Below are 26,835 nucleotides of genomic sequence, written 5' to 3'. Positions count from 1 at the left end.
CCGAGGAGTCTGCCATCAGCAAGTGCACAGTGGAAGCAGAGCCCAGAGCCACCTCCTCTTCCAACCCCGGCTGTGCCCACACTAGATCTTCTCCTACGTGGACGGCAATCTTGATGCTGACCCTGGGAGTCAGGCAGAAGTGCCCCCATGTCACTGCAGAGAGACCTGGGCTTCACAGAGTCGATCGGCAAAGCATAGATTAGGAATCCAGGCCTGTTGCCCTACAGCCTTACTCTTCCCCTGACTGCTAGGAGACGTTGCCTGGGCGTGGTGTCACCTGCCCCCTGGGCTGGAGCTCCCAGTGTCCTGTTCTGTGTCTTAGTGGCAGTGGCCCAAGTGGTTTACTCACCCCCCCAGGCCTGGCAAACGAACTGAGGCACACAGGGGCTGAGACCTTGGCTGCTCGGGGATGCCCCGTGGGCCTCCTCCGTGCTCCTCCGCACACCCCGCAGGCCCCAAACTGTAGCCTCCTCTGACTATGGTGATAAGAACCTAGGCAGAAAAAAAAAAAAAAAAAAAAAAAAGCCGGTGCCATGGCTCAATAGGCTAATCCTCTGCCTGCGGCGCCAGCACACCGGGTTCTAGTCCCGGTCGGGGTGCCGGATTCTGTCCCGGTTGCCCCTCTTCCAGGCCAGCTCTCTGCTGTGGCCAGGGAGTGCAGTGGAGGATGGTCCAAGTGCTTGGGCCCTGTACCCCATGGGAGACCAGGATAAGCACCTGGCTCCTGGCTTCGGATCAGCGCGATGCGCCGGCCATAGTGCGCCGGCCGTGGCGGCCATTGGAGGGTGAACCAGCAGCAAAGGAAGACCTTTCTCTCTGTCTCTCTCTCTCACTGTCCACTCTGCCTGTCAAATAAAAAAAAAAAAAAAAGAACCTAGGCAGGAGGCTGTGCTGTTCCAGGGCTGCAGAATGCCTAGCGCTGGGCTCAGAGCTCAGGCAGCTTCCAGGAACAGAGCAGTCACGGCTCAAATTCTTTCCAGCGTCCTGTCCTAGGAGGGGGCTGGGGCAGGGGCGGGCCTGCGCTGCTGTTTGCACTGATGGCCCTTATCTTGTTGGGGGTGGAGTCTATCCCAGCCCTGTTTACCTATTTATGCCGGCCCCAAAGCCCCTTGGTGTGTGACAGCTGCAAAGCCAGCCCAGCACCAAGGTCATCGCACCCTGGGCCTGCTCTCCGGGGCTTTGTTCACAGAGGAGCCGGAACCAGCCAAGGCCACTGATCACTGGAGTCATGGTAGGGGCCGGGTCAGTCAGTCCAGCAGGCTGGGTCCACAGTGGGTCTGCAAGCAGGTGCGGGGTGGGGGGTAGGAGTGGGGCAAAAGTAAGCCAAGGCTGGGGACTTGGGGGAGGGGGGACCTTGAGGCTCCGGGGAGATGTTAGAAGAGCAGCAGGCATGGGAGAGGAAGGCCTGGGCTGGACTCCATTGGCATCACTTGGTTGCTGTGTGAGCTCGGGGGTGGGGGGTGGGGGAGTTATTTCACCTCTCTGAGCCTCAGTCTCGGCTTCTGAAAAAAAGAGCAGGTTACCAACTTCATGGCCTTAGTGTAAGGTCCAAACAAGACGTGCTAAGTAGAGGGTCCCGGCACAGTGCCAGGCAGCACAGCAGGTGTCCAACAGAAGGGAGTCTGATCCCCAGGACTCCATGCTGTGGGGCCAAGACCAAGAAGGGAGTCTCCCAAACACACGGCTTCCGTGCTGAGAAGTCAAGTGGGGAAGCGGAGGGCCAGTCCCAAGTCCTTCTTCGGCCCCCAGCACCGGCTCATGCAGCCCCTTCCCTGCCCATCCTCCCAGCCACAGAAACCCTCTACCTGGCCCCTCCCCAGGGAGCCCTGAAGCAGGGGCAGAAGCCCTGATCCTGCTTTCTCATTATCCTCCACCTGTTACCTCTTCTCTCCCCTAAGAACGGGCAGACTTTCCCTATGGTCTGTACGTCTGACCATAAATATCCACCACAGACTATATCAGGAGACCCTCCACAGGGCCATACCAGGGGCCCTGAGAGGTGATAAGGGCAAATGAGAGCCTAGCTTCAGGGCTGTGACCTCAGCGCCCCCCCCCCACCATCTGTGAAGGTGGAGAGTGGGGGATGGTAACAGGGTGGGGGATGGGGAGTCACACAGTGCCTAGCTGCTTATCTATGGGGACCTGGTTTTTTTTTTTTTTCCTGGCACAGGTGCACGGCCACAAAGGGTTCCAGTTCCAAAACTGGGCGAGGACCTATGGCTGTTGTCCAGAGATGTACTATCAGCCCACATCAGTGGAAGAGATCAAAGAGGTGAGCGTCTGTCTCTGTTCTGTGCCAGGATGGCTCAGCCGCGGAGACCGGAGCCTGGCCCCAGACACGAGGCTGGAGATGGGACTGCCTGGGCTCAGACCCGGCCTCCCCGCCCAGCACTGCCGCTGGCCAGGTGTGAGCGCAGTGCAGGTGGCTAGACCAGGGCTCCCGCTCCAGCTCCACCCAGCAGCCACCTCCGATCTGCACAACTCACTTTGCCAAGGACAGATCTCTAAAGACTCACATGAGTTCTCTTTCATGGTTCAAAGTCACCCCAACCTGATGTACCCAGAATAACGTTTTTCTTTTTGCCTTTGACCTGTTCTGTCTCAGCGTTTCCTCATCTCTGTACACCGTCCCTGACTGCTCAAATGAAAAGGCAGGAAGTGGGCGCCGGCGCCTCCTCTAACCTGATCTCGCCTGAGCAAGAGCTACCTCGATCGGGCTGGCAGAGTCCACCGTCTATCCCTGCAGCCCAGGCCATCATCGCTCCTCCCTCGCCCTGGCCCATGAGGCCTCCTCTCTGGTCCCCTGTTTCTGTTCTGTTCTCCTGCGGATGCACGTGCCACAGCCAGCACCCGTTATACCTCAGGGTGGACCTCGCCTCCTCTGAAGAGTCCCCAGACTTCCTTCTCTGAAGTGTGTCCCCAATTCCATCTCCGCTCCTCGCTCATTTCTTCATCGCCTGTTCATAATTTTCAGTTATTTCGTTGACTTGAACAGACAGTCTGGCTTTTAACTCCCTCCCTCCAAGGACATCAGCCCATGCTTGTCCTGCTCTGTCACATACTCACCACCTGGTGGCGCTGTGCTTAGTCCACAGGAAGTACTTAGTAAATGTTGAAGGAATGAGTAAGCGGATGAACAGATAAATGACTGAAACCCCATCTGTACCCTTAGGAAGTCTGCACTTATGCACACGACCAGCTCCATAGGATGCAGGTGTTGGTTCCCGCAGAGCACAGGGGAGGGAGAAATTCACTGAGGGCGTGTGCGCCTGTGTGATGGCAATGTGTGTGGCGGGGTGGTCAGAGGTAGCGGTCACCACGAAGCGATCATCTCACTTGGGATCTATCGCCTCAGCGATCCTCACAACGTGCCTGTGGGGAGTGGTGATTGTCACCCCCATTTTATAGATGAGCAAAGTGGGGCTCAGACCGGTTCTGTAACGTTTTCATTCTATTAAGTATCAGGGCCAAGACTCAACTCAGAGCATATCTGAGCTCACAGCCCCTAACTTCTCATGCAGGAAACACTACAGAGAGGCCAAGTGGCTACTACCCGGGCCCTCGAGGGAGGACAAGAGTTGAGCAGCGTGCTGGGGAGGCATAAAGAGAGTGAGGGGAGAGTGTGGGGGGTGGCTGCAGGGAGCGTGGGTGGGGACTTGGAAGCAGAGAGATTTGGGGTGGATCAGAGGGCCTTGAACGCTGCCACGCTGGCTTCAGCAGGAGGGGAGGGAGCCAGCTGGAGGCGCGCCTGAATGGCCCCGGGCACAAGCTTCCTGCCTCACTAAGAGGCCTCACAGGCTGGGTACAGCAGGTGGATGTTTCCACAGAGGGCTAGCAGGGTCAGGTGGAAAGAAAGCTGGGTTGTGTGGTCCAGGAAGCTGCCAGGAAATGATGCTAGACCAAGTGAGACAGATGCCCTTGTCGTGCGGCCGTGCAGCTCTGGTGGGGGGTGGGGGAGATGTGGGAGACAAGCACAGCGTGGCATTTCGCAGTCCCCCCGCAGAAGCCCTCGTGGACTAAGTTGTCACTCCGGTGTTCCCTGGCATGGACGCTAGGGTGTTTGAGCAAGGACATGACGGTGAACGTGACTGGATCCATTTGAGTGATGGTCTGCATTGTCCAGTCTTGCTTCAACAAGCCTGAGAGACTGCTTGTGCCTCCGATCTGCAAGGTGGAATTCAGCCACTGTCCCTGCCCTTGAGGAACACTGTCTAGGGCCTTATCGCCAAGATAAGGAACCTAGATCTTATCCCTAGAACCCTGGGGCTCCCTTGGAAGGTTTGGCGCTGGTGAAAAATGTGATGGAAGGGTCGGCAGCAAGTAGGCTAAGCCTCTGCCTGCAGTGCCAGCATCCCATATGGGTGCTGGTTCTAGTCCCGGCTGCTCCACTTCTGATCCAGCTCTCTGCTATGGCCTGGGATAGCAGTGAAAGATGACACAAGTGCTTGGGCCCCTGTACCCATGCGGGAGACCTGGAAGAAGCTCCTGGCTCCTGGCTTTGGATCATCCTAGCTCCAGCCATTGAGGCCACTTGGGGAGTGAACCAGCAGGTGGAAGACTTCTCTATCTCTGTCTCTCTCTTTCTGTAACTCTGCCTCTCAAATAAATACATAAATCTCAAGAAAGAAGAAAGAGAAGGAAAGGAAGGAAGGAAGGAAGGAAGGAAGGAAGGAAGGAAGGAAGGAAGGAAGGAAGGAAGGAAGGAAGGAAGGAAAGAAGGAAAGGAGGGAGAAAGAAAGAGAGAGAGAAATATATAATGGAGTTTGCCTTTAGAGAAGCCTCAAGCAGCACGGGCTAGAATGAGCCTGAGCCTTGTCCCTTAGTTCTCCGTCTCCTTCACTTCCTCGCCCTTCTCTCTGGCTTGCTTTGCAGGAGTGGCTGGCACAGCAACCCAGAGCCAGGCAGGGCGGGCCCTGGAAGGCTGCAGCTGCACTCCCTGGGCCTCCCGCGCCCCCTGCAGACCGAGCCAGAGCCCTGCATGCTCTCTGGCTGCCTCTCGATGAAGGATGGACTCTTGCTCTCATCTTGGCAGGTGCTGACCCTAGCCAGACAGCAGAAGAAGCGGGTGAAGGTGGTGGGTGGCGGCCACTCCCCCTCGGACATCGCCTGCACTGATGGCTTCATGATCCACATGGGCAAGATGAACAGAGTCCTCCAGGTACCCGGAGCCTCGGCTCCCAACCTCTGCTTGCCCCAGCCTCAGCCTCCATCCCTGCCCCCAGGGCAAGAATGGAACCTCAGTCCTCCTCCTCACCATGCCCCTGCCACCCTAGAGGGACTCTGATTCCTGGCCCACCTGAACCCTGCGCCTGTTGTCAGGTCGGCTTCACCCCCTTGAGGCTACACAGAGCATGTCCACCCCAGTTCACCCCCGCCCCCACCCCTGCCAAAGCCTCTTCCTCCACTACTCTAGAACAGGAGCAGTGAGTGGGGGCCTCTGAAAGGCAGAGTCACAATGACATGCAGCAGGGCCCAAAGTAGCACCCAGCCAGTTTTACAGAGGGAGAAACTGCAGATCAGGGGCTTGCCTGGGGTCATACAGCCCATCTCCAGCAGAGCTGGGCACAGATTCAGAACTGAGGCCAGCTCCAGGCTGAGATACTGTGCATGCAATGCAACCAGCACCTGGTAAATGCCCTAGCCAGTCCGGATGCTGGGCAGATGTGGACTCCTGGTCTCACCTGCTGGGGCCGGCTTCCCTAAGCTGTAACTGTTGCCAGACCATCTCCCCTTCCCATGACCCTGCTAACGAGGTGCTGGATTTCTCTCTATTTCTATTTGCTCAGGCTGACGCTCTCCCCCTCTTAGGAAACATCCTGGCAATGCATCAGTTATGGCACTAATTAACTCTGCTTGCCGATTCGGGAGGACTGGGCTCCAGAAACGGAATTTACCAAGCTCTTTGTCCAGGGTCAATGGAATGAGTCAGGCAGAAGTGGATTCCCATCTCAGTTCTGACTAGAATGCTTGAGTGACCTTGGGCAAATGACTTCAAGTCCTAGATGTCAGTCATCCCTCCTCCCCACCCCCCAACAATGGAGAGATCATTCCTACTGCCCGAGGCTGCATCTTTACCCACCCCAGGCACCAAACAGCTATCTCATCCCCTTCACCCCTTTTCCCAAGGTGAGGATAAGTGGAGAATTTGAACTCTGCCCAGCAAGGCCCAGACCTTACAGGATAAACCCTCTTTAGTTGGTTCCTTTGCATAACTACACACAGGATTCTACCCTCGGGCCTGGGGAGGGAGAGGGAGAAGCACAGGTGTGGCTGCTTCCCAGGCCCGGCCCTGCAGAGTGAGCCTGGACACACTCTCCGCGCTGTTCTCTCCTCTGAGAAGGCTTCCTTTGGCGGCCTGCAGCAAGAGGTGGCTGAAGCTAAGCACAGGCTGGGACAAGCCACATGCATCCTCCCAAGGAGCCCGGCTGCAGGGCAGGGGCTGGCGTCAGCTTGGCTCCTCCAAGCCCGTGTTGATCTCTTGCAGGTGGACAAGGAGAAGCAGCAGGTGACTGTGGAGGCCGGCATCCTCCTGGCTGACCTGCACCCCCAGCTGGACAAGCACGGCCTGGCCCTGTCCAAGTAAGAGCCCCCGCCATTCCCCAGAGGGTCAGGGCTGCCTGCCGCCCCCTGCCTTGGCCTGGGCCAGACACCCCTGCACCTAGCAAGACAAGGAGAGGAGCACTTCCCCAGGGGCATCCCCATCTGGGCCCCATTACCCCCTTCAGGGTGCCTGTCTCCCCAGCTCCCAAGTGTCATGTGGGAGTACAACACACCACAGTGGAGCTGGTGTGAAATAACGGTGTTGAACAGGCTGAGGCAGGCACGGGTTAGGGCCCAGATGCCAGAGCCAGCCTCCCCCGTGACAGCCTGGATGAGGTCGCAGGCAGGAGATGCCAAGCTCTGCTGCCCTGAGGGGCCTTGTACCGCCATCTAGGTGTGCCTGTTGTCCCTCACTGCTCTCTTGTGTCCCTCTTTCTCTCTCCTGCTGAGCCTAGCCTGGGAGCAGTGTCAGATGTGACCGCAGCTGGTGTCATTGGGTCCGGAACACACAACACGGGCATCAAGCATGGCATCCTGGCCACCCAGGTGAGTCCACCTGCTTCCCTAGCAGAGCAGGCTCAGCTCCATGTGGGCCCCTGAACCCAGCCCAGCCCCCTCTGGGGCGGAGACCCAGCAGGTGGCCCCAGAAGCATAAACCTCCTGCACCGCCACAGACATTAAGGTGCCCCAAGCATGTTGTCGCCGTATCAGTCCTAAGACACCTGCCAACCACCACCTCCCAGGAGCCAGCACACAAGCAATGGGCAAGCTGACCTGCACCCCCAGCTGGACAAGCACGGCCTGGCCCTGTCCAAGTAAGAGCCCCCACCCCCACTGAAACAAGCCTGCAGGGAGCCGGCAGGAAAATGGGCTGTCCAGGCCAGTGGGACAGGAGGTGGCAGGCGCTGTGGTGGGTGTACATGGGGGCATAGAATTCCCACCTGACCTTTATCAAAAAGCAGTCATGGCCGGCGACGTGGCTCAATAGGCTAATCCTCCGCCTAGCAGCGCCGGCACACGGGGTTCTAGTCCCGGTTGGGGCGCCGGATTCTGTCCCGGTTGCCCCTCTTCCAGGCCAGCTCTCTGCTGTGGCCAGGGAGTGCAGTGGAGGATGGCCCAAGTGCTTGGGCCCTGCACCCCATGGGAGACCAGGAGAAGCACCTGGCTCCTGCCATCAGATCAGCGCAGTGCACTGGCCGCAGCGCGCCAGCCACGGCAGCCATTGGAGGGTGAACCAACGGCAAAGGAAGACTTTTCTCTCCATCTCTCTCTCTCGCTGTCCACTCTGCCTGTCCAAAAAAAAAAAAAAAAAAAAAAAAAAAAAGCAGTCATGAAACTCCAGGAGCATCCAGCATGGAGAACTTGAAGGGAGCCTAGGTTTTGGCCTCAGACCTGGGTTCAAACTTGGCTTTGTTTCTCGTTGGCTGTTCACTTGTAGGTAGGTGGCTCAACGTCTCTGGGCATTCCTGTAAAGATCATCGTCGAAATGGGGTCGATCACACTGGGGTGGTGAAGAGTAAATGAGATGGGGGAAGTCTAAGGCACCGGCCTCTGGACAGCGAACAGCTTTAACTCGCAACATGAGGCAGGGCCTGATTTCTGGGTGCTCAGGGTCTTCATGGCCATTGTCCCCTCCAACAAGGGTTGACCCCAGTCTTAGTTTTCTATTCAGGACTGACGTTGCCCACCTTCTACGAAGTGATCCGCAGAGCGTGAACATAACTCTGGGAGGGGCCTCAAAGCCAAACGCACATCAGACTTCCTGTTCCCTTCTCTAGGACACCCAGCGGGGCCAGCCTGGAAGCCGGGGCGAAGCCTGCAGGCTGTTTCACACACAGTGGCAGGGTGCGAGGACAAGCGGTCTGGCAGCCTTGCTACCTACAGGGCTACATCCTTGACATAGTCTCTCATTTGATTCTTGCCAGTCCTCTGAAATACCCTCATTTCATAGACAAGGGAACAGAGAGGTTGAGTAACATGCCCGCGGTCACACAGTGAGCACAGTGCCTGCCCTTTGTTTGTTCCTGAATCCTGTTGAAGTGTTTCACAGGCCAGCTCTCGTCCTCTGCTTCGGGTCTTAGAATCTGATTTTTGTTCAAAATCCCCGTGACGCCCTCACTTACACAGATGGCCAGGGTGCCCCATTTCTGCCAGTTTCTCCTCTCTGGTCTTTGGACACTGCTAATCAGAATTAGTTCAGCCTGATCTTCTCTCAGCCTCAACACCCAGCTGCCAACTACAGGCGTCCAAAGTAATTTCCATCCAAATGATCAGGTGGTAGAATGTGGTGAGGTCCTCAAATGGCTTTGACCAAGGTCTCCCGGAAGTGGGGCCAAGGGCAAGGGGCTGCTTCATCCTCCATTCCCACCTGTGCACCTGAGTCCGTGGAGAAACCGGAAGGTTGGGTGTGAGAACTAGGCCCTCGGGGCAAGGGTCTCTGGAGGAGAGGAGGCCCAAGCATGGTTGACCAGCTGCTCAGAAGCAGCGACAGGCCATGGGGGCAGTGGGGACCGTGCTGTTGGGCTGTGGTAGGACAGAGGGCAGGAGGAACGTGACCGACCCACGCCCTCATGCGCTCACTGCCCTGCTGAGAACTTTCCCCAGGAACGCGCTGCTCGTTGTAGCTTGGTCGTCTCTCGGGCTCCTCCAGGCAGAGAAAGGCTTGCTGCCGGCCACGCTGTGCTGCCTGCAGGAGGAGTGTGGCAGCGGCCCGGGAGGACGGGCCAGCGGGGTCCCCGGTAACCTCATGCGATGAAGGCCCACCCCTCTGCCTCGCTGTCCCCATTCCCCGTTCTCTCTCACCCATGACTGTCACCCATGGGGCTGTGACAGTAGGCCTGGCTGGGATCTGTGGCCAGATCTCTAAGATCCTCTGGGAATAGGTGATCCCTGGTCTCCCATCCCAGGACAAACAGGGAAGTGAGGGCCGTGGCCACAAGGGGTTCTGAAGTGTGGCTGTTCTCCCAGGTGGTGGCCCTGACCCTGCTGACGGCTGACGGGACTATTCTGGAATGTTCTGAGTCAAGCAATGCGGAGATTTTCCAAGCTGCACGGGTGCACCTGGGCTGCCTTGGAGTCATCCTCACCATCACCCTGCAATGCGTGCCCCAGTTCCACCTGCAGGAGACGTCCTTCCCCTCAACCCTGAAAGAGGTACTGGCCCCTTGCTTGCTACTACTCAGCCTCGGAGAAGAAATGGAGGACCTTGACAAGCAGGCCACGCCCCCCTGACAGCCCCTTGGGTCTTCAGGCCCAGCACACAGATGGCATGGTCCTCACCACACCTTCTTAGCCCTAGGGATACCTTGGCCAGAACCCTTCTGAGCAACACAGTGAAACTCAGAGGAACTGCAGGGTTGGGAAGAGGTGTGGGTAAGAGAGGGGGTTGGGTAGAGACTTGACACTGGAGCCAAGTGTGAGCTGCCAGCCCCAGGGAGCTTGTTAACTCTCAACTGCCCTGAGCCAGAGACTGCACAGGGCACCCTTCATAATGGTTCCCTCCAGACAAGAGAACTGGAGTAAACTTCAGGCAGTGTCTAAGGCTACATGCAGGTGTTTGGATTTGGATGAAGGGAGACAGGAAGGATGGATAACAGTGATTTTTGAATGAATGAAAGCAACATCACTATTGTTCATTCAATAGCGATGGATGGATGGATGAGTGGATGGATGGATGGAAGGAATGGGTGGATGAGTGGATGGATGGGTGGGTGGGTGTATGAAGGTAATTGCTAAGCTATAGGACTTCAATCTGTGTTTCCAAGTTCCTTAGAGTTCAGGTTCTTCCATTGCCACCTTATTGTTCAATATGTGCAGACACCTGTACAGGTGGACTTGGCACTGATGTCAGCCACATTGATCCAACATGACTGTGGTCTTTGGAATCAAATGAGCCTGGCCTTGCAAACTGGCTCTGCCACTTCTAGGCTGTAACCTTGAACTGGTCGTGTAACATTGCTGAGCCTTACTTTCCTCATCTGAAAAGAGAATTAGCAACATTTACATTAAAGCGTTGAATCTAAGGATTAAATCAGGTAATGCATAGAAAGTGTCTACTTTAGCGTTAAAACCTGCCCCATGGCACTGAGGTAGAGATAAATGAAACTATTATTACCTAGCACTGGGTCTAAAACCATTACCACTGGCGTTTCTAATGTATTAGCCACGGGGCAACAGCCTTAAATCTAGAAGACCCCTACTTAGAGTCAAATAGCTCATTAGGGCCATTTGTTCACACCAGGCAGGGCTTTCCAAGCATTTGCGTTCTGCCTTCCACTCAGTGCCAGGCACGCTGATGGACAGCTGTGAGGGGGTCAGCCTTTGGGCCTCATACAGCTAAGAGCTAACCCCCAGTCCCGTGAAATACCGCTGTGAGCTCCCCTTCCCTCCAGCCCTCCTGCCTCTGTGATTCCAGGCCTTTCCTTTCTCTATTTGTGGGATGACCACTCTATCCTGTAGGATGTGGCAGGGACCCCCCGACAGGGGTGCAACCCAAGGAACCCTTCCCAGCCCCACACCGGGAAACGCGGGCATCCCAGCTTCTCTTCAGTAGCTCTCGCTCAGAGCAGCGGCTGCCGTGCCCCCTGCCCCTCAGCCTCTTCCTGCCCTGGGCTGGGCTGCAGAGATACCAGATCTCCAACTGCCCTTATCCCTGCTGCTTCCGAGCCAAGCACAGTAGCTTTCTAGGTTCAAGGGTTTTTATGGACAGGGAAGAACAGAAATAACATGCAGGGGAAGTTACAGGACTCCCCACCTTGGCTCCTTCTCTGAGGCCAAGCACAGACCCAGACATGGCTGATGGAGATCACTGCAGTAATGAACCTGGAGCCTCCAGGGCTAGCACACCTGCGAGACTGCCCTCGGGATTTGAAACGGGAAACAGTTTCCAGGATCCGATGAAACCGTTCACAGCAACCATCGGGTCCAAAGAGCCTGGGGGAAGGGGCCAGGGCAAAGACCACGTCCAAAGCCAGCAGCAGCAGCAGGAGGTTTGGAAGAGGCCAGGCAGAGAGGGCATGGCCTGGGGAGGCACTCAAGGGGCTGGAACACAAAGCCGAGTCCTGGACCCAGAGCGAATCAGGACCCAGCAACCGAGGACGAGCAGTGAGAAGGAAGGAGGGGCAAGTCGGGGATGGCAGGGCCACTGCCCAGCTGGAGAACCCGGGAGGTCCAGCAAGTGTGGGCAGCAAGTCACGTGCTCAGTTTGACTTTCAGGTGTCTCAAGTGGAGGTGTCAGGAGCAGCTGATGGAAGGGCAGGACCTGGGCCAGGGCCGGGGTGGAGGTGCAGCCTGAGGGGCTGTGATAGTTTGTTGGAGCTGCCGGAACAAATGCCGCGGAGTGGTATGCACCTGAGACAATTAGCCCTGCTGTGGTTCTGCAGGCCAGATGTCTGAGCGCAAGCCGCTGGCTTCCTCTGAGGCCTCTCACTGGGTTTGTAGTTGGCTGACTTCTCCCTGTGTCCTCATGAGGCCTTCCCTCTAGGTGTCTGGGTCCTAATCGCCTTAGAAGGACACCCTTCAGACTGGACTAGGCCCACCTGTGCCACCTTGTTTTACCGTAATTCTCTCTTTAAAGGCCCTGTCTCCAAGTACAGACACACTCTGAGGTCCTGGGGCTTAGGGCTTCAGTGCAGGAGCGAGGGCAGAGGGGACAGAGCCCAGCCCATAGCAGAGGCCGCCAGCCCCCTGGATGACAGACCACAGGAGCAGTGGGATCACCGCAGAGCGTGGGCTTGGGTGACAGCAGACAGAGGCTCTCAGTGCTGAGAGGATAAGGAGGAGTGAGGACAGAGCTGGAGGGCTTGGCTGGAGAGGAGCGGAGCGGAGCCGCTGAGGGGAGGTGGCGCCCTGGACACCATGGGTGCCAGTGCCCGGGAGAGAGGGGTCAGCAAGGTGAAGTGCTGTGGCTAGCAGGGACCGCTGCCCTCATGGCAGTGTCAGGAAGCTGTTGCTGACTCTGCAAGGACTGCTGGGCTGGATAGGGTTAATGCACAGCTCAGGTGAGGAAGAGGGCAGCAGAGTTTCTCCGGCCAGCAAGGGGCTGTGACCCTGTCCAGCTGGCGAATCCACTTCCCTGTGTCCCACGAGGCTCAGAATGTGCTAAATTTGCAGATGAGCATTTAGACCCAGAGATAAAAAACAACTGCCTTGTTTTGCCAGAGGCCCGGCTCTGGCCCCCATGCCTCTACGGGAATATCTACATGACATATCTCTACGGAGGTGGCACCTGGACCGTGTCCTGGTACCCAGGGCCTTCCTCTCCCTGCTCCTCCTGTGAGCGCACTGAGAAGGGCTGACATTGACACTACCAAGCCCTAGTTCTAAGAGAGTGATCTGGGGCTGTCTCCCACCTCCCCAACACATACACATGTACACGCATGCACTCACAGAAGTACACAACCCTAAACTCTCCACAAAGTGTAAAGCAAGCCCATGACCTTGACCAAGTGTCTCAAAGTCTCTGGGTTCCAGTTTCTTTGTCTGACTTGAGCATTGCTGAGGTCCTTCAGCTCTGATGTTTTGTAGCCAGTGCAGCTCGTGGACGACAAGCCACATCGCCACTTCTCCGCCCTACCCTAGGGAGTGACAGTCGTGTCTGGCATTCCTGTGCCTCTCCTTTGGGGCATCTGATGAAAGTTCTTGGGCCTTCTCCCCAAGGAAGCTGTGCACCCCGATGAGAAAGTCCCTGTAGTTCCCCCCGCTGAATCCAGCTCATCCCACAAGGGCTGGCGGAGCAGGACGTGCGTCACTCGTCCCTACTCACCTGTGAGTCAACTCAGCCTGGACGAATCCTCTCTCCTTCCCCCAAAGCGGTCACTGCCTTCATCCCCCCAGTACTGACCCGGCATTGGCCCCACAGCGGCACAGCACAGGCCTCGAGCCAGCCTCACAGACCACAAAAAGGACTCCCTGTGATTTACTGCGAGGGCTGTGCGCCATAAATAGCTCCTTTTTAAATCGGCTTTCAGTCGCTCCTCTTCGTTGGGGACTGAGCACAGTTGGGAGGAAAGAGGGGAAGATTAAGATGCTGGAAAGACAGCACCCAGACCTTGCTCCCTCCCGGAAGCCGCTGCACAGAGGAGGAGGAAGGGAGCCGTGAGCAGGCAGCACGTTGTCATGGGAGCAGTTTCTCCCAGCCCTCTATGCCTGGGAGCTTTTCTCTCTAATCCCAAAGGAATAATAATTAGACCTGATTTCCCAGAGCATGAGGGACCTTGAGAACCAACAGGAAGAGAGCGGGCCCCTTGTTTGTGCATTTCTATCTGCCTCTGGTTTCTTGCCATTGATGGCCCCCAGAGAACTGTCCTCCCTCTGCTGGGGCTGCAGACCTTGGTACCCTTCGTGCCTGGCTCTGTCCAGGGGCTGCCCCAGCACGCACACAAGGCCCCAGACTTGGGTCCTTTTTCATGTGGGCCAGCTCTCGACAGCCAGGGCCTCCAGGGTGGCTGGTGGTGCTGAGCCATACGGGAGCACACAAGGAGCACAGGGAGCCAGGACAAAGGAGTATGGCCGTTGCTTCCCACCTGTGAGGCCAGGTCTGAAGATTTAGTTCATCCACCATTTTTCTCTCTGTGCATTCCCTTTTCTTCCTGTCCAGTTTCCTTCCTTCCCGCTCACGCATGTTTATAGTACACCTGCGCCAAATCCAGTGCCAAGTTCAGAAGAGCCCAAGGAGACCCATAGGAGGGTGCAGGGTACATCTCCAGGGTCAGTCCTCCTGGGTCCCCACGGACCTGCTGTGACTTTGGCCGTGGACTTGTCAACTGTGCTGGAGGGATGTGAGATGAAAAGGATCCCCTGTCCTCACTGCCTTCACAGCCTCAGGGAGAGACACCCACACTCCTTCTCCCCCTGACATGTTCGGGGGTTGGGGAGAGAATGGACACTCCTGAAGGGTGATTACCAGCATCCACGTTAGTCTTGGACCTTCCAGGCTGGGAGTGCTGGTCGCACCTGTCTTCCCCATGAATGCTGTCACCACCTTCTGACACTCATCTTCTCCCCTTTCCTGTGGGGCGGTCAGTTTCTAGAGGGCCGAGATCATCACGGAAGCATCTTTGGTAGTGTTCGGTCCATAGCAACTCAATGGTGAGTGCATTGAGGATTGGTTTCAAGTCCACCCTCTTCTGGCATTTTCCCCATTACCCCAACCCATGCAGTGTGGGGTCCATCTCAAATTCAATGCCATGCTCCCAAGTACCGCTTCTCTGAAAGGCATCTCAAGATGGTTTTTCCTTAAAGATTTATTTTATTTATTTGAAAGACAGAGAGAGAGAGCAAGAGAGAGAGAGAGATCTTCCATCTGCTGGTTCAGTCCCCCAGGGCTGGGCCAGGCCAAAGCCAGGAGTGAAGGACTCCATCTGGGTCTCCCAGATGGGTAGCAGGACCCCAAGCACTTGGGTCATCTTCTGCTACTTCCCCAGGCACATTAGCAGGGAGCTGGATCAGAAGTGGAGCAGCCAGGACTGCAATCAGCACTCCCTATGGGAGGCCAGTGTTGCGAATGGCGGCCTAATCCATTGTGCTACAACACTGGCCTGAGTTGATTTTTGAATTCTGCTCAAAACTGTGTTAGTGCTTGGTGCTGTGATACAGTGGGTTAAGCCACAGTGCCAGCATCCCATATGAGCACTGCTTCAAGTCCTGGCTCCTCCACTTCCAGTCCAGCTCCCTGCTAATGGCAGGGAAAGCAGTAGAGGATGGCCCAAATGCTTGGGTCCCTGCACCCACATGGGAGACCTAGAAGAAGCTCCTGGCTCCTGGCTTCAGATCAGCCCAGCTCCAGCCATTGCGGCCATTTGGGGAGTGAACCAGCAAATGGACGATCTCTCTCTTTGTCTCTCCCTTTCTCTGTCTGTAACTCTGCCTCTCAAATAAATAAATAAATCTTTTTTTTTTTTTTTGACAGGCAGAGTGGACAGTGTGTGTGAGAGAGAGAGAGAGAGAGGTCTTCCTTTGCCGTTGGTTCACCCTCCAATGGCCACCGTGGCCGGTGTGCTGCGGCAGGCGCACCGCACTGGTCCGATGGCAGGAGCCAGGTACTTATCCTGGTCTCCCATGGGGTGCAGGGTCCAAGTACTTGGGCCATCCTCCACTGCACTCCCTGGCCACAGCAGAGAGCTGGCCTGGAAGAGGGGCAACCGGGACAGAATCTGGCGCCCTGACCGGGACTAGAACCCGGTGTGCCGGCGCCGCAAGGCGGAGGATTAGCCTAGTGAGCCGCGGCGCCGGCCTAATAAATAAATCTTTTAAAAAAAAATCACTCTCCTCTAAGCTACTCATGGAAGTCAATATGGAAGTGAACCATTTTAATGCCCAGTGTATTTTAATGCTCTTCCCATGTTACTTGGCAATATTAAGTATTTTCTTTTCAAGGGGAAGAACTGTGGCCCACTTGGGCCCTGACTCCCAGGACTCCCAGCCCTGTCTCTGTGACCGACGCCATCTCTCCCCTTCCCTCCTATGTGCAGGTGCTCGACAACCTGGACACCCACCTGAAGAAATCGGAGTACTTCCGCTTCCTCTGGTTCCCTCATAGCGAGAACGTCAGCGTCATCTACCAGGACCACACTGACAAGGTAGCTGCAGCAGCCTGCCTGTGCCCGCGCCGTGTCCTGGAGCAGGTGGTGGCCAGCGACCGGCAACCGCCTTCCCCAGCCGCACCCACCCCCGGAGTCCCCCCACCCTCTCTGCTCCCGGGTGACCCATACTTGTCATCCTGGCCATCAGGGAGAGGAGGGCAGGGAACAAGAGGGAGTCACTGAGCACGAGAGGAGAAGCAGAAAGGCCAGGGAGTGGCAGGAAGAAGAAAGTGCTGGCCCAGTGTGTCCGGGGGTAGGGATCTGTAAGGGTGCGGGGACAGCCTAGATACAGAGGAGGGAGGCAGAGGACAGAACAGGCAAGACAGAGAGTGGCGTCCTAGACAGCTGGAGCAGCCCTTGGAAACTGTCCCGACCTCCCACCTCCCCTCCTACACCCCCATCTGCCCTGCTCCGGGTGTACAAGCAGAGCGGAGAGACAGACAGTTTGTCTCTCCCCGAGTCCTTAGCAAGCAGGCTGCTTCTCAGGAGAAGGAAACAAAGCCTTCACTGAGGGTGCGTGTTCATGGGACGGGTTGGATAAAGACCTCCGTGTCTGCTGTACGAGTGGAGCCCATGGTTCCTGAAGGCTGAGCACCTACTCACAGGCTAGCAAGACAAGGGCCGGATGCGTGTCTCTGTCTTACATAAAGTCCATGAACAAATATTTAAACAAACACATAAAATGAAAGGGGATGGGGCATGGGAATTAGCTATGCTGCTGAAAAGTGAGGGTAGGTGGGGCACCCCCTCCCCACCGCGCACAAAGCTGCTCCCGGGACCCAGCTCGCGCTTACAGGACACCGTGAGAAACAGGTCAGGAGGCAGCTCAGCTCTGGGCCCAAACTGATGTCAAATTCTGCTTCCCAGCCCCCTTCCTCTTCAGCCAACTGGTTTTGGGACTACGCCATTGGGTTCTACTTACTGGAGTTCCTGCTGTGGACAAGGTAGGAAAGCAATGGTACTTTGCCCCCATGTCTGCCGCATGCTGTTGAGGGTGGCGTTCATCAGGAGACGAACATCTGACCTTGAATGCATATCGGCCTCTTGGGTCTAAGGCAGTGATTTCTGACCCTGACTGTACCTTTTAATCACGTGGCAAGCTCCAAAGAAACAAGTGGAGCCCCTGCCCTTAACCATTGCCCCCTACTGCCCTGCTAACCGTGGGATGAAATCAGCCAGGACTACGGCCGTTCCTCCCTCCTGGGAGGCCTTTCTGTTGTTGGGCTAGGGAATGGCCAGCTTCCCTCCCATGCCCAGCTCAGACCTCCCACCTTCTCCAAGGTCCTCAAGCCTGACCTCCTTTCTAGTGAGCCACAGACTTCCAGGACTTCCAGATGCTGCCCTTGTCGTTGTATTTCCAGTTCCAAGCTCAGGGCCTGGCACAAAGGATGCTCTATAACATGGAAGAATGAATGGGCAAACTCTGCAGGCCCTGTAGAGAGGAGGGACTGGGAGGACTCTTACTCTAGGAGGAACTTGCAAATATCACTAAATAGAGTTGGCCCAGCAGACAGAGTCTTTGCTCTGCAATGTAGAAAGATAATTAGCAAAATAAATAGGTAACTATGCTTGCAGTGGCATCATGTTATAAGCAAGTGCCATCCTAGGAATTAAGAGTAAGGCTAGGGTATGACAGAGTGATGTACATTTCAGTCTCAGGCGGGAGGCAGCTGTATCCTCGAGTTCCAGAAGAAAGATACTGCAGCCCAGCCTGGGAGGCATCCACCTTTGGGGTCAGTCCTAGTTGCTACTTGGCCAACATGAATTTAGCCCACAGGTCCGCCATTTTCTAATGCAAACTCAACTAATAAGCTCCTGTGGACGATAATTCACCTGCACACCTTGTGGCGATAGTTACTACACCCCCAGCCGGGGGCCCGAGGTGATACATGACCTTGGCTTCTTCATGTTGCCACAACCTGAAGGCCAAGTCAGGTAAAAGGGAACAGGTCTAAAGGCAAGATCTGAGCTCTGGTCCTGGTGAACTCTCCAGCCACATACAAGCCCCCTTTCCTTTCTCCCCCACTGCACCCCAGATGCTGCCAGCCCAGCTCTCCGCTAAGCCATTTGATGGGCCAGAACACATTCTGTGACTTCCTTTTCATGATGTCAACTCAGGTTGCCAGCATCCATTCATCCTCACATGCCTCTGCGTGGGCAGCCGGCATCATTAGCTTCCCTTCCCATCATTAGCACCTCTTCTGCAGGTGCAGCGTGCTGGGGTTTACTGCATTCCAGACACTGCACTGGGTACTGGGTATGCGTCGCTCCTTGTTGCCTCGGCAGCATCCCAAGTGGGCGATGCAGTCATCGTTAACTTATAAACAGGGAAACTGAGACTCCGGGAGGTATTTTCGGAGGGTAATTCACGAGCAGCCAGGATGGGCTCCCAGGGCTCACTGGGACACCCAGGACACTCAGGTTCTGCCAACAGAACCTGGAGGCCTGGATGTTGCCCAGGGCCGCACGACAAGACTCTCTGGATGCGGGCAGGGAGGGCCAAGGCGCAGCGAGGACACTGCTCCCTCCAGATGATGGATCTGGGCTGAGAGGGGAAAGTGCCCAGTAGGCTTTCTCTCCAGGGCTTCGGCTTCCATCACAGCGGCTGACAGCTTTATGTGCCTGTGTCTGCCGCCATGGAGCCCAGGAAGCAGCCATGTAAATTGGGCTGTAAATCACAGTTGTCACAGCTCAGCCAACCACCAGGAAGCTGTGAGACAGCTGCGGGGCCTCTGAGCTCAGCCCCGCCCCGTGGCTCCAGCTGAGCAGTGCTGAACCCCCCATTGCAGTTCTCGGTGCTCCCTGAGCTGGGGCCCGGGAGGAGCAGGAAGAAAACTTTGGGAAATGGGTGGTGCCCTAGCTGCTTCTCTCCAAGACTGCACGCCTGAGGGTAGGGCCCTTGCTGTCCCATTCCCCTCCATTCCCCGCCCTAATAGCCCCTGACGCTGGCAGGAGGCTCATGGGTACCTGTGCAAGAAATGTCGTGTGAAGGGCTGGTGGCTACCTTGACAGAGAAGAGGGCCCCTTCCGCAGGCCGTACGGAGACTTGGGCAGCTTGGGCCAGTGGCAGGTGCATGGGCTCTGGGCTCCACTGGACCTGGACTCTGATCTCCCCTCCCTCGCTTGCCTGCTGGGTGACCCTGGGAAAATTGCTCGGCTCATCTGGACCATGATGTACTCATCTGTAGTGCAGAACTGGACTGGTGGCGACTACCGACTTGCGGGCAGATTCAGCTCCACGTCCGTGTGGAGCCTGCTCACTGACAACATGCCCCTCGCTGCTCCAGCAGCACGTGGAGGCTCCGACTGTGCGCTGTGTGTCAGCTCTGACAGCCGAGGGCACGCCTGGGTGACGGAGGGTGACGCGACAGCTGTGGGGAGTTGGACAGGCCTGTGGAGAGGCTGGGGGGGGGGGTGGCAGGTGGCAACCATGCCAGAGAGGAAGGGCCTGGCAGTTTAACCCGGCCAAGAAAACCCCACCGCCAGGCCTAGCCCTCTGAGTGGAGCCTTTAGTGGCCCCATGTGGATGACCCCGTGGGACTGGCTGCCCTGCCCACGCGAGAGGCTGGGACGGACCTCGCAGCCTGGCTGCTGGCAGGCAGCTAGAGCTCCAGGCTTGAGTGGCAAAGGAGGCAACTGGAGCCAGCTCAGCCCAGCAGGGCCTCAAAGCTGTCCTTTGTCCATCCGCCCACCCTCGGGGGAGGCCCACTCCTGCAGGGCCCAGAGCAGGCAGGAGCAGAGTGCTGGCCTGAGCTGGCTGGGGGGGTGGGGGGGGCCTCCTGCCAGCTGTCCCCAGAACAGGCCTCCGGACCTTGACCCCTCTGTCCAGAGCCCGCTCAGGGCCTCCACTGCCCCGCAGAGTCTGTGCTGTGGATCTGAGAGCAGCCTTTCCTGAGGCTGCCTCTTTGCCTCTCTGCGGCCTCCGGCCTGAGCCTCTCCCTCCTCTGCGTGCAGAGGACGTCACACGTGCAGGGACGCAGTCTTGAAGTGTGCACCCCCCTGCTGGCTCCCCTCCTCTTCCCTGTGTCCCTGAGCCTTGCGTGCACGCAGCACAGTGGGTGAGCATCTGACGGCCCCCGGTGGGGTCTATGCCTTCAAGACCCGCGCGTCACGTGCAGACACAGGTGTTGGTCAGTGCTCACCATGCAGGACACACAGGAGGAAGGGGCTGGCAGTGCCCAGCCCCCAGCGAGAGCTCCCTCCCTCCCTCCCTTCCGGGTGGACCCACAGGTGCTGGGTCTGACTGCACCGGCAGTGAGCGCTGACCTTGTTTGCTTGTCTGTCTACATGTCTGCAGCGAACCCTCACAGATACGCTGAGAGAGGCAAGAAAGGAACTGAGGGAGCGTTCAGCGCAAATGGAATGAAAACATTAAGCTTTTCAGTGCAAAAAACTTTTGAGACAAATACATAGTTTTTCATGACATACATGTTTCATGAACTTTTTGAAGACCCTGTCATTTACGTGGATTTCAAAATGTTTTTGCACCAAAATAGCCTGACTTTTAAATTCCACTTTCTGTGAACTTTTCAAAGTAACCTCATATGTGCATGCATTTTCACACATGTGTGTACGTGTGTGCATGGATGTGTACATGTGTGCTTGTATGCTTGTGTATGTATGTGTACGTGTGTATATTTGTGTGTTTGCATGTGTGGATGTGTGTATGTATATGTGTATGTATGTATACATACATGTGTGTGTACATGTGTGTGTGTGTGCATGTGTGTGTGCGTGTGTGTGTTGAGTCACAGATTTTGAAGACGATGACTTGATGAGTGAATTTCTAGAACAAAAAGTCAAGGGGTTAAAAAAAAAAGGCTTCCAAAGTATGGAAGGCGGGTGAGTCCCCCAGTCTTTATGGAAATTCACCTGGCAACAACTGAAGGCAGAGCTCTACCTATCCTTTGCTCCAAGCAGCTGGTAAGGCTTTGGGACAAAGACCCTTGTCACACCCGTGTTGTGGCATGAGGCGGCAGTGGCACTGAAGACAAGCCAAACAGCCATCCACGAGAGCCCTGGGCCTGCAGTGTGGGCTATCTGTGGCCCGGGCAGCCGTGCGCGCTGGGGCCAGGGCTCTCGTGTGCGCCTGCGCATACACGCCTGATGCCCTCGTCCGCCTGCCCCCGCAGCACCTTCCTGCCGTGCCTGGTGGGCTGGATCAATCGCTTCTTCTTCTGGCTCCTGTTCACCCGCAAGAAGGAGAGCAGCGACCTCAGCCACCGCATCTTCACCTACGAATGCCGCTTCAAGCAGCACGTGCAGGACTGGGCCATCCCCAGGTAGGGCTCTGTCCCGTGGCCAGGCTGCCCGTGTGACAGAAGCTGGCGCCGGCGGCCAGCACCCTCACCTCTCCCCTCCTTGAGAACCCCCACTCCTGTGTTTAAGGTTAAAGGACTCCCCTCCCAGCTATGCACGCAGCTCCAAGTCCCACCCATTATTAGTGGGGCCCACAGGCTCTTAGTCGTCTCCCAGTGCTCCTGGGACCAGCCTGGAGCTGGGGAGAGCTGGCTCTTGGGGAGAGCCAGTCACGGAGCCCCCACCATCGCCCTGCCTGCCCCTCTCCAGCCACGAGGCGGGCAGTGGTAGGTTTGGAGCTCAGGGCTCCCTGTCTCCTTCCCTCGGCCGGCAGCGCACCCCCAGCGTGCTGGGGGCTGGTTGCCCTGAGTAGGGAGGGACCCTAACTGCTGCACCTTTCCCCTGAATTCCCCCTGCCCTTGTCTCCAGCGGGCCCAGGCGATGCCTCTCTTACTGCATTCCAGGGCTTGGCCCACCAGACTCTCCAGGCAGGAATATTACAAAAACACAAGTTTTGGGATCAGAGGGAAGAAAAGGAGACCCAGGGACCTGAGAGAGCTGTGGCGGGGGGCGGGGAGGGGGAATGAGAGGGGACCCCTGGTTTAGCAGGGCTCTGGGGACCAGCCAAGCAGGAGGGACATCTCCAGGGAGATGCAGCCACAGGCTCCACTTCCGGAAGAAAGGCTTCCGGCCCAGCCGTGAGGGGTGGGTCGCTGTGGAGCTGTCCCAGGGGTCCGTGCAGAGTCCAGGGCGGTGCCTGTCAGCCCCTTGCCCTGCTGAGACCTGGACTCTGTGCAGAGAGAAGACCAAAGAGGCCCTGCTGGAGCTGAAGGCCATGCTGGAGGCGCACCCCGAGGTGGTGGCCCACTACCCCGTGGAGGTGCGCTTTGCCCGGGGCGACGACATCCTGCTGAGCCCTTGCTTTCAGAGGGAGAGCTGCTACATCAACATCATCATGTACAGGTGCGAGGGCGCCGGCTGCTGTCCCCTGGGACCTGAAAGGGGCCCTCTCCTGCCTCGTCTCTCCATGCCTGTTCTAAGGCCTCTTTCTGTGGGGACGTCACTGATCGTGGCAGGCAGCAGGAGACAGCCTCTCCCCTCCGGGTTCCCGTCGCACTTCCTGTCTGTAGACCCTTGTGACGTATGCCGCTTCCAGCCTGTATTACGGTAATGTCCAGAGAAGTCATGCATGAACATGTATGACGCTCATGCGATGGACTGACATACATTCTGTCTCCTTGTGCTCACTGTGGCCGATGATTCTGACAGCCTGGAACGCTGTGTTGAGAAACGTGCTGAGGCCAGAGATGAAGATGGTACTCAATGCTCGTTGCCTGCCGTGGTCGCCTTTGCCCATCGAGCCCAGCTCCACCAGGCACTGCTCATACCCCGCTGGCCAGTCTGCCTTACCTTTATCCTGGCCAGCTAGGCAGTGGGCTCCAGAATGAGGCTTATGTCCATGGTGGTTTAAGTCGTCCATCTCTTCTAGAATGCCCTGCCTAAATGCACCGTCCTCCCCCCTCTTCCCTCCACCTCCTCTGCTCTCCTCCAGAACTGCCCTCCCCCCATGAACACCATCCTCTTGGCAGCCCTGACCCACACTGTGGTGCGTGTCTCCAGCATTCAAACCCCCAGACTTCCAGCAGGCCCAAGGGAGGGCTGAGGGAGGCACTCCCTGGGGAGTCCCAGAGAGCCAGGGAAGAGTTTCCGAAAGACACGTGGAAGAGGCAGAGAGGGGCCGCTCAGCCCCCACCTGTCTGTCTGCTTATCTTTTCCCTACCTGCAAATTCAAATTCAGAAGTGAGAAAGTTATCATGAGGATATATTTCCCCATGGTTATTTGAATTTTTAAAAATGAAGTTGGACTTTTTCTAGTTGGGTGGTGAGACCCGACCAGTGCTGCCCATTAATTTATATGGCCACGTTTTCCAAACATCAAATGAGGTGCTGCGGAGATAGTAACACTAAGTCAAATAGATAGCCACAGTAGTATGTAGGGATGAGGATACTTCACAAGGACCACGGAAGAGAGAATTCGAAGGTGAGTGTAGAGGTGGGTGTTCGCTGTCACTCCGGACACCTGCATTCCACACTACAGTGCCTGGTTCCAGTCCAGGCTTCCTGCCCGTGTGCACCCTGGATGTTCAAGTACTTGGTATAGGTGCCATAGGTGATGCCTCTAGTCCTTGGGTAACTGCCAGCCACGTAGGAGAACTGGTAGAGTTCCCAGCCGTTGGCTTCAGCCTGGCCCAGGCCAGCTGTTGTAGGCATTTGGGGAGTGAACCAGGGGGTGGCAGGTATTTCTCTCTCTTGCTCTCATGCTCTCTCTTTTTCAAATAAAATGAAAATAGATTATTTTTTTATTTGACAGGTAGAGTTATAGACAGTGAGAGAGAGAGAGACAGAGAGAAAGGTCTTCCTTCCATTGGTTCACTCCCCAAATGACTGTCACGGCCACTGATCTGAAGCCAGGAGCCAGGTGCTTCTTCCTGGTCTCCCATGGGGTGCAGGGCCCAAGCACTTGGGCCATCCTCCACTGTACTCCCTGGCCACAGCAGAGAGCTGGACTGGAAGAGGAGCAGCCAGGACAGAATCTGGCACCCCAACCGGGACTAGAACCTGGGGTGCCAGCGCCGCAGGCAGAGGATTAATCAAGTGAGCCACAGTGCCGGCCCCAATAAATTGATTTTTTTAAAAAGGATGTCTATTTTGGTCCCCAATGTTTTGAAATCCATGCATACCTTTTTCATAATACACAATTCCCTTGAACTTTTCAAAGATCCTTCGTATGCATGGATTTCAAATTTTTTGCACTAAAATGAACTTAACTTTTTATTCATTTTCCATACACTTTTTGAAGAATCCTTGTATGTTCAGGTATCCCTAGGTGTCCACAGGACCCTCAACAGATACCAATTTTCATGGGTGCTCAAGTCTCCAACATAAAATGGCATAGTACTGGCTTATAACCTACACACCCACCACCTGTCTGTGTTAAATCATCTCTAGATTATTTTCAACACCTAATAAACTGCAAATGCCATGTGAATACATGTTATGGTGTATTGTTTAGAGAATGATGACACGACAAATGTCTGTACCTGTTAGACATGTACATGTCTTTTTGGAACTTTCTGGAATCTTTTTCTGCTACTGCCATCAATGGATAGATGTAGAACTCACGATACTGGCTGGCATGTGTGTGCACATACCCTTTGTAGCTATTTAAATCCACATTAGCTTTCAGATACCAGTGAAAAAATACATGAGCAGACATACAGTTTTTCAGAATCCTTGAGATAAGCAGTGAGCGAAAACCCTCAGGACGTCGGGTCGCTGCTTCCCTGTGTCCTGCAGGCAGAACTTGGCCTTCCCATTCACAGCCCTTGTGAAGGGCAGACACAGGTGCCTGATGAGGCACACAACAGCAAAGACAGGGGTTTACCTCCTCTGCCCCCTTCCAGGCCCTATGGCAAGGACGTGCCACGGCTGGACTATTGGCTGGCCTACGAGACCATCATGAAGAAGGTGGGGGGCAGGCCCCACTGGGCCAAGGTAAGAATTGGGTCCAGAGCCTCCCTAGAGCTGCAGGGGGTGCTATGCACGTAGTGTCCACCAGGGGGCGCCTCTCTGCCTTGTTCCCCTGCTGGCCCCTGTTCAGGAAGTGCTGGGGCTGAGCATGGCCTTCGCCGGCTGGTACCCAGCCCGCCTCTCTGCGCCATTGCTCCAAAGCCCCGTGATTCCAAGCCCTCGGGGTTTCAGGGAAATGCGTCGCCTTTCGCTTTATCTGCTGTCCTGGAAACCCCATGCACAGGACAGTGAGGGGATCAGTGAGCCCATTTTACAGAGGGGGAAGTGAGTCTCTCGGAGGTGACACTAATTAGCTGTGGAACCGGGGAGAGTTCCCACCTGGAGACACTGCTGGGTGGCAGCAGGAATAGAGTTCAGACTTTCCCCTTTACCTTCCGAGAGCAACTCCTCTCTGGGTCTCCACGGTGTGTGTGTGTGTGTGTGTGTACACGTACGAATGCACGTGTCACACACACAGGCTCACAGACACAGTTATAGGGCCCAGACCAAGGTATCTGGTTGTTTCCACAGGCCCATAATTGTACCCGGAAGGACTTTGAGAAAATGTATCCTGCTTTTCCCAAGTTCTGTGCCATCCGCGAGAAGCTGGACCCCACCGGGATGTTCCTGAACACGTACCTGGAAAAGGTGTTCTACTGAAGCAGGCGCACACAAGCCCCCTCCCCTGACCTGGCCGCAGGCCCCGGCCCCGTGGGGAACACACCGCCCCTCCCGACCCCACGCTGCCAGGCGGGGCTCTGGACAAGGCCTTCCTTCTCTTACCTCCCTTTCCCCCAGAGCGCCCCACGCAGAAGCTGGCCTCACCCCCAGATTCCTGCCCACATCTCCATGACAGCTCCCCTTCCCCAGCCTACACTCACATCCCCTGCTCCCAGAATGGGGCCCCAACATGCAGTTAATCTGGGCTGAGCATGAGGGAAATTCCCGTGCTCTGTAACTCCAGGGGTCCCCTGCACCGCTGTAGAAAGGCCCCTTGGCGAGTGCTGGGCACAGGGTTCCTGGGGGGCTGCGCTCTGCTTTCTCTCACACATGAGGACCTTTCACATGTTCAGATGAGCGCCCCCTGACCCGGGACTCCGTCTCCACCATGGATTGGCCTAGACGTGTGATGTCGCGTACTATGACCTGCCACGGGCCAGCTGAGGGGTGGGGAATGGGGCTCTGCTCACCTTCTTCTCAATAAAGACCCACAGCTGACTCCTCTCTGCTCCGTCCTCCTCACTGGCAAGGTCCCCCCTCGGGAGCGGAGGGCTCCCTGGCTCCCTGGATTCCTTCCTGGAGCGATAGTCTTGACCGCCCCGCACATGCTCTTCATGTTCCTTTTTCAAGCCTAACTTTGATCTGTCTCTGGCCTACCACACCTGTGGGCTTCGTGGAGCACTCTTTGAGCACCTACCATGTGCCAAGTGCTTTAGGGGAATTAAAAGAACATTAAGGGGTTGGCGCTGTGGTGCAGCGGGTTAAAGCCCTGGCCTGAAGCGCCGGCATCCCATAGGGGCGCCTTCTAGTCCTGGCTGCTCCGCTTCCAATCCAGCTCTCTGCTGTGGCCTGGGAAAGCAGTAGAAGATGGGCCAAGTCCTTGGGCCCCTGCACCCACATGGGACCTGGAGAAGCTCCTGGCTTCAGATCGGCCCAGCCTTGGTCATCGTGGCCATTTGGGAAGAGAACCTGTGGATGGAAGACCTTTCTCTCTGTCTCTCCCTCTCTCTGTCTGTAACTCTACCTCTCAAATAAATACAAAAAAATTAAAAAAAAAAAGAACATTAAGATAGAGTCCTGCCCTCAAGAAATTTATATTCCAATTATGTATCTCATGAAGTGTTAA

The 26,835-nt window shown here is 56.2% G+C and overlaps 1 protein-coding gene across 1 annotated transcript; it reads left to right on the top strand.

Annotated features, from left to right (window-relative positions):
- Window positions 1–1,002: 1,002 nt before the first annotated feature.
- Window positions 1,003–26,207, top strand: LOC100341843 (L-gulonolactone oxidase). Its single transcript, XM_008249274.4, has 12 exons — window positions 1,003–1,231; window positions 2,171–2,272; window positions 5,033–5,158; window positions 6,485–6,579; window positions 6,996–7,086; window positions 9,508–9,693; window positions 16,011–16,118; window positions 16,989–17,065; window positions 21,254–21,403; window positions 22,218–22,382; window positions 24,884–24,974; window positions 25,521–26,207. Exons 1-12 carry the CDS (start codon window positions 1,229–1,231, stop codon window positions 25,647–25,649), a joined length of 1,323 nt encoding a protein of 440 aa, XP_008247496.2. The 5' UTR covers window positions 1,003–1,228; the 3' UTR covers window positions 25,650–26,207.
- Window positions 26,208–26,835: the final 628 nt, after the last annotated feature.

The sequence above is a fragment of the Oryctolagus cuniculus genome, chromosome 2 (assembly GCF_964237555.1).
Source record: "Oryctolagus cuniculus chromosome 2, mOryCun1.1, whole genome shotgun sequence".
Taxonomy (NCBI): Eukaryota; Metazoa; Chordata; class Mammalia; order Lagomorpha; family Leporidae; genus Oryctolagus; species Oryctolagus cuniculus.
The sequence above is the reverse complement of the archived record's forward strand: the minus strand, read 5'-3'. Positions and strand labels throughout refer to the sequence as shown.

Excerpts from the sequence above, each read along its gene's own strand:
- LOC100341843 (XM_008249274.4), top strand. Across the intron at positions 22,383-24,883 it reads ATCAACATCATCATGTACAG|GCCCTATGGCAAGGACGTGC; the intron begins GTGCGAGGGCGC and ends GCCCCCTTCCAG. Across the intron at positions 24,975-25,520 it reads GCAGGCCCCACTGGGCCAAG|GCCCATAATTGTACCCGGAA; the intron begins GTAAGAATTGGG and ends TTGTTTCCACAG.